Here is a 7,292-nt window from a genome sequence, read left to right as displayed (position 1 = left end):
TTTTTTAACAACTCAGAAACGTTTTAATTTTATTTACATGAAAAGTCGTTCAATTCTTTTGATATGCATGCAGGGAAGAAAAGAAAAAATAAAACCGACAAATCAGATGGAAAAGACAAACCAAATAAAGCAAAAAAAAAAAAAAAAAAAAATAAAAAACATATTTTAAAAAATAAAGGGAAGCTAAAAATAAGAATCACTAGTACGTCAAAAAGTTCATATAAAAAATGCTAGTATTTGGTCACCACATATGTAATGTTTACTGGTAAATAATTTTTGTTTTTATTTTTTTTTATATATTTTCCACTTCTTTCCTTTTTTAATATAAGTAATGATATTATTTAAAACTTTGGTATATATATTGTACATGTGCTTTACCCTCATAAGACAAGCAGAAAATAACCCAGATGAACGAAGCGTTTAATACTGTTCTACTATGCACATATATATATATGTGGTAGGGTGTATACATGCAAACATAACATATAAGCGTTAAAATAAAGGGGCAGAGTTTGCCGTTATTATTTTGAGTTAATTTATGGAGTGACGGACGTCTCCTTTATACTTGGTCCTTTCGTCTGTTTGACTGTTTGTTCATATGTATATAAATATATATGTGTATTTTTTTTTTTTTTTTTTGGATAAGAATGTTTGATCATCTCTGCCTATTTTTGAATTGAAGAATGACCTTCTACTTAATTAAAAAAGTTTGCTCTTTCGCTTTTTTCTATTTCAATTTCTTCGTCTCCTTCACTTTTTCTGTCTTACTTGAATTGGTAAAAGTTTTTTTTTCGATTGAAGAAATATAAGGAGAGACAGAAAAACAAACAAATTTTTTAAGTAAAAAATCATGTAATTTAGCTTTAAATATATTTTTTTTATACTTTTAATTTTTTATTCTTTTCAATTATGAGTCTGCTGATGTGAACGGGTTATTATATGTATATGTATGTGCAGGTGTATATATATATGTATGTATGTACGTATGTATGAATTTATGTATGTACGTATGTATGAATTTATGTATGTACGTATGTATGAATTTATGTATGTACGTATGTATGCATGTATGTATGTACGTATGTATGTACGTATGTATGAATGTATATATGTATGTACATATGTACGTATGTACGTATATATGTGTGTATGTGTGTATGTGGCTACATATGCATATACGCGTTCGCACTTGCAGAACAACTTTTTTGAGAATATTAAAAAAAAAATATGTTAAATTCCACCATTTTTAATTTTTTTTTTTCTCTGTAACAAAAAAAAAAAAAAAAAAAAAATTAATGGCTTATGCAAAAGGAATAACATTGCATTCATTATCAGAAAATAATTTAAGTTTAGAAAATATTACAGAAAATACTTTACGAGAAAGACAAAAAAAAAAATTTCTACAAAAGTACGAGAGTAACAGAGAAGGTAATGATGGAAAGGGGAAAACATACTTTTTTTTGTATGCCATTTTATTTAATATATATATATATATATATATATATATATATATATAATAATCCATATATTATTATTTGCGTCGTTTTTGTGTACACATGCGTAAGTATACACATGCATATAAGGGCACTTAAATGTAACACTATACTTGTGCAGATGCCCCCACACGCTACACGCAGATGATAATAAATGAAGGGGAAGAAACGATATTGACTATTTTTTTTTTTTTTTTTTTTTTTTTTTTTTTGTTACTTCATACATCACATTTTCTTTCTTTTTTTAGATATTCTGAGAAAAATAAAAAATAGTTTAAGAGAAAAGGAACCAATTATACCAACTAGAGATAAACTTCATCAAGTGTTGGCGCAAGATAAACCTGGAGTCATTTCCGCGCATACAAATGATAATTCATTTTATGAACAAGTTAATGCGTTATTCGAAACATACAGGTAAAATGCGCAAATAAATATGACCAGTTATGTGTTATTATCTACAAGTCGACCATACCCCATAAGTTCAAATGAGTATATTAAGAATTAATTTTTTTTTCCACTTTTTTTTTTAGCCTTCTAAGTTTATTCCTTTTATCCTTTATTACCATCTTTCTGATTTGTCTTTTCATACTGTTAATAAGAGTTATGTATAGAAAATATATAAGAAAGAGAAAAAGACGGATGGTAATCATTTAAAAGACTAGGAAGAAACAGTTCATTTGTGGTTTTATCGAATGCGCACTTTTATAAAAAATTGATCATTTGTCTGCTCATTTGTCTGCTCATTTGTCTGCTCATTTGTCTGCTCATTTGTCTGCTCATTTGTCTGCTCATTTGTCTGCTCATTTGTCTGCTCATTTGTCTGCTCATTTGTCTGCTCATTTGTCTGCTCATTTGTCTGCTCATTTGTCTGCTCATTTGTCTGCTCATTTGTCTGCTCATTTGTCTGCTCATTTGTCTGCTCATTTGTCTGCTCATATGTCTACTCACTTGTCTACCCACTTGTCTCTTCATAATATATCTTCTCATTTGTCTTCTCACTCGTTTGTACATCCGCTCGTTTTGTTCTTTCTCTATGCAGCTGCGGAGTTACAGCGAAGTATCAAACATAAACGAGATAGTGTAATTTTTCACCTTCACCATGAAAGCGTTACCTCCCCTTTAGAAAATAGTACAAGACATATTTCATTTTCGAAAAAAAATAATTTATACAACAATGCACTGTTACGTTTATATAATATTATTAAATTATCTTTTCCAAAAGTGCTGTAGTATTTTATTAATTTTTTATGTATATTTTTTTAATAAATTTCATATATACACTTTTTTAAAAATATATATGTTATTTAAAAGTAGTCGAAAGTGTTGAAAATTATTATTTTTTTTTTATTTTTAATTTTACGTCTTTGAACACAATAACAGCAGTTGATATTTTTCACCTTTGGGTACCTTTAATAACCTGTTTAAATGCTAATTTTAATTTTAGCCTCAACATATTGGTTACATTTTTAGCTGACATTTTTTTTTTCTTTTTTATTTTGCATTAATATATGCTTATGTAATATGGAAATAGTAAAAGAAAAAAAGGGGAAAAATCTTACAATTTAAAATGTTGCGCTTGGGTAGATGAAAAAAAAAAAAAATTCCTGAAAATTGTGTTATAGGATATGCCATATTAATATATATATATTTGTTTTGGACACATACAAAAAAAAAAAATAATAAAATTAATAATACGATAAAATGATAAAAAAAATTGCTACTAAATTGATAATAAAATGTAAATTGGAAGCTAAAACGGTTAAAAAAAAAAAATTACACTTAAAACGCTTTATATTTTATTTGGTAAATTAAAAGATATGCTTGTACATATGGGGCTAATACAGTAACATGCACTTACGTACTTTTCCATAATTCGTAAAAAGGAAAGGTGTTTCAGAAAAAAAGCTTTAATTTTTTTATTTTTTTTTTTTAAAGCAAAAATGAACGTTAGTGGTGCCAATAAAAATTACCACAGTAGCAACAGTTCTCTTAAGCAAATCCTCCATCTACGTGGTATATAGAGGACCTCCAGCATGCATATACATATATACTCATACATGTACATATATGAATGCACATACACAAGGACGACATATATTTTTTCCAATTTTTGCACCTGTCAAGGGGCGGGTTTTGCACCGTGAACATTGCACCTACATATCACAGCTATATTGAAATTATTTTTAAAACCCTTCTTTAGATAATCTCAATTTTTTCTAGCCTGTAATTGTACACATAGTTCTCTAATTCATTAAAATTGTTTGCCCTTTCCTTAAATATCTTTTGAAGAATAAAAAAGCATTTTTCTTTTTCTTTTGCTGGGAAAAAGTTGTTAATCAGTCTAATTAGCATTTGCCATATATCTTTCAACTGTTGATCATTCATAATATCATTAAAAACTACGCGTGTCTTTTGTTTTTCATCCTTCCCTTGGAATGCGGCCCCATCTACAAGTACATCTACATCTTCATCCCCTGGCTGTTTTACTTTTTCCCCTTTTTTTACTTCAACAAAATTCTGAACGACCAACCCAAGTATGTTATTTATTAATATCTCATATTTATTTTCGTTACTTTTTTTCTTTGTATCTTTGATAAGCTCGAAAAATTTGTCGTATATCTCTTTCGATAAAATTTCCCTAAAGGATGAAATGAGCGACTTGGCGCTGTCTAACTTGGAGGTGTTTTCTTGTTCATGTGCTTTGAAAATATTTTGCTCCTTATCAATATGATTATCATTATGATTGTCATTATGATTGGCACCATGATTATTATTATCGTTGTCTATGTAAATACTTTTTTCCTGGTTTTTCCCCTTCGTTATATTTTGTATCATGCTAAGAATTTTAGGTTGATTTTTCATTTTTTTGGAAGGGTTAAAAACAAATTTACTTTGAGAAAAGTCATGTTTATTTTTATTCGTTTTTTCATTTTTAATATAACAATCTTGAAAATTTTTTCCTATTTTTCCCAGAGCACTATTTTTATCGTACTCTTCCCCCTTCTCCTTATTACTATTACTGTTACCAATATTATTATTGGCACAGTTCGTGTTGTTACTATTATTACCATTGTTACTACTATGCATGTCCTTATTATCCGTCGAGCTGTCGTTATTCTCCATCATTCGGTTGTTCATCCCTTTGAATAATTCAAAAAATTTATCAATATCACTTTGTATTTGTTCAATATCTCTATAAACACGAAAATGAGTCCTAACCCATTTTGAAATTTCTTTAATTCTTTGACTATTTGAAAATCTGGAATCCAAGAAAAATATTGAACCATAATCATTTTTATGCCTTATAACTCTGCCTATGGATTGGTTAATAGATCTCATAGCTTCTTCATTATACCACTTATTTCCTTTAGACGACACAGTATTGTATGAACTAATCGAATCAGTGGTAGAAGGAGTAGTAAGATCTTTATTTGTGGTCGAATCGTAATTAAAATTATCCAAAAATTCTTTTTTAAATATTATTTTACTATCATATATATTGCCATATGGGAGGCCACATATTATAACCCCCCTACAACAGTCATCTTTAAAATCAATGCCTTCTGATATTTTACCTCTACATACACCCATAAGAATAGCTCCCTTTTTTTTTTTTTTTATGATATGTTCATACTCAGTCAAAATATCTTTCAAATCGTTTGCTTTATTTGGTTCCACAAATATCTTTTTGTATGAATTTATTTTATCAAAAATTTTCATCCTCTTCCATACATTCACTGTTTCAGTCATTGAGCTGTAGGAAGAAAAAAATATTAACACCCCAAACGGTATGCATATAATAATATCAAATATACAATTACCTAATGCTCTTATATAATTTTCATTAGTCCTATTTTCATATGTTGACAGTAAAATTTGATTGTTATAATGAGTCATACATCCAACAAACAGCTGATGTGATTTAATAACATGATCATTTTCTAAAATATGTTTAAAAGAAAAGTAATTACCACTTAGCTGTTTGGAAAATGGTTCAATAGGTGATAAAGTACCTGAGGTTACAATAATAGAATTAACTTTTTCTTTAATTATTCCACATAAACTAGCTGTAGCAGAAAAACATAATAATGATATATTTTTACACATGGTAAAATTCTGTTGATCGTACATAATTTTTGTTTTATTTTTAGAGAATTTCTTCATATTGTCAAATACTTTATTTACATCACTACATTCGGTGTAAGGCACTTTTTCCTCATTAATATATAGTTGAAAATATTCTATACAATTACTTACAATATCACTAAACAGTATACCCAACGATTTTCTTATACTATCTATTGAGGATATATATCTATTAACATTTTTAATATCCATTTGGGATAATTTGAAATCGTTCATATATTTATTTAACAGTTCAACCATAGAAGTTAATAAAGTATTAAAATTTTCGAAATTTTCCTTGGTTATATTTATACTATTATTTTGAAATATTTCAAATATATGTTTTCCTTCATATGTTTTATGTTTTTCTTTAATTTTTTTTCTTTCATTTTTTTCTAATTTTTCATTGTTTAACCACGTAATTAAACCTATTATACTTCTATTCAATATGAACAATTCATCTACATTTATTTTCTCTTTCGCTTCTTTATCGACATCATTCACCTTGTCCAGTATTGTCAATGTAGCTTTTATTGCTTCTAAAAATATGTTCAAATCTGAATCTCTAATTTTAAACGACACAGCATCTTCTGCAACGTTTTCAATGTTGTGTCCTTCATCTATTATTATGATACAATTCTCCAAGTCCAATTTTAATATCTTCCTAGTACTTTCTTCAAAGAGATAATTATAAGGTAATAAAATTACATGACATTCATTTTGAATTTCTCGAGTTGCATAGAATGGACAAAAATGAATATTCTGTCCAACAGAATTTCCTTTTCCTATTTCATTTAAGGCCTCTACATCCATTGGAGTAGTAAATAAATGTTTTATTTTATATAAATGCTTCAATCCATTGTGATATGTACATTCCCCACTTTTCCTTGTTCTCTTACACATATTATTTAACAATGTTCCTTTATATGTATAATTAATATTATGAACACATAACTGATCTCTTGAACCTAATATAGTTGTTAATAATTTATACTTTTCATTATTTTTTATAAAATACACATTTTTTAATTCTTTTATTACTTGCTTTAACTGACTATGGGTTCTAGATGCATATATAATTTTTGGAAAATCAGTCTTTACTATTTTATTTGGACTTTCTTCATTATTATTATTTTCCTTAAATTCAAATGATACATTTTTATTATTTTCACTGATATTTATATTTTCCGAAAAATACCCTTTTTTTTCTAAAACATCAACTAAGTAACTTATACTTGCACAAAGCAAACATAACGTCTTTCCTGTCCCTGTAGGTGATTCTAAAATTGCATTTTCTTTTTTTTTTAAGGCATTTAATACACTTAGCATATAATTATATTGACAATCATACAATTCGTACGGAAAATACACTTCTATATCGTTAATGGTATATCGGTTATTCACTTCTTCCTTCTTTACTATTTTGTATCTCTTATGAATTTTTTGCTCTACCTTATTCATATTTACTCACACTGATATACATTTACAAATATTTTCCCAGTGTCATCCTTTATTCTGTAGAAGCAACCTATAACGCGTAAAATTATCTCTTCTTACTGTCCAAAAGTTGGAAGGCATATCCCCGTAGAGTTAAGTCAAGAGAGATGTGCACACACATATGCATATACATATACATATACATATATATATATATATATATATTTATGTGTTTGT

General features: G+C 27.5%; 2 protein-coding genes across 2 annotated transcripts; one reads left to right on the top strand and one right to left on the bottom strand.

Moving 5' to 3' along the window:
* Positions 1-1,295: 1,295 nt before the first annotated feature.
* PmUG01_13050200 (Plasmodium exported portein, unknown function) lies at positions 1,296-1,911 on the top strand (the record flags this gene model as incomplete). The annotated part of the gene is made up of 2 exons (XM_029007505.1): positions 1,296-1,428; positions 1,742-1,911. 2 exons carry the CDS (start codon positions 1,296-1,298, stop codon positions 1,909-1,911), a joined length of 303 nt encoding a protein of 100 aa, XP_028863887.1.
* A 1,778-nt stretch (positions 1,912-3,689) lies between these two features.
* On the bottom strand, positions 3,690-7,079 carry PmUG01_13050100 (DNA repair helicase, putative; the record flags this gene model as incomplete). The annotated part of the gene is made up of 1 exon (XM_029007504.1): positions 3,690-7,079. The coding sequence occupies one exon, from the start codon at positions 7,077-7,079 to the stop codon at positions 3,690-3,692; it is 3,390 nt and encodes a 1,129-aa protein (XP_028863886.1).
* Positions 7,080-7,292: the final 213 nt, after the last annotated feature.

The sequence above is a fragment of the Plasmodium malariae genome (genome assembly GCF_900090045.1).
Source record: "Plasmodium malariae genome assembly, chromosome: 13".
NCBI classification, from domain to species: Eukaryota; Apicomplexa; class Aconoidasida; order Haemosporida; family Plasmodiidae; genus Plasmodium; species Plasmodium malariae.
Note: the sequence above shows the minus strand (reverse complement) of the source record. Positions and strands in the feature narration are given on the sequence as shown.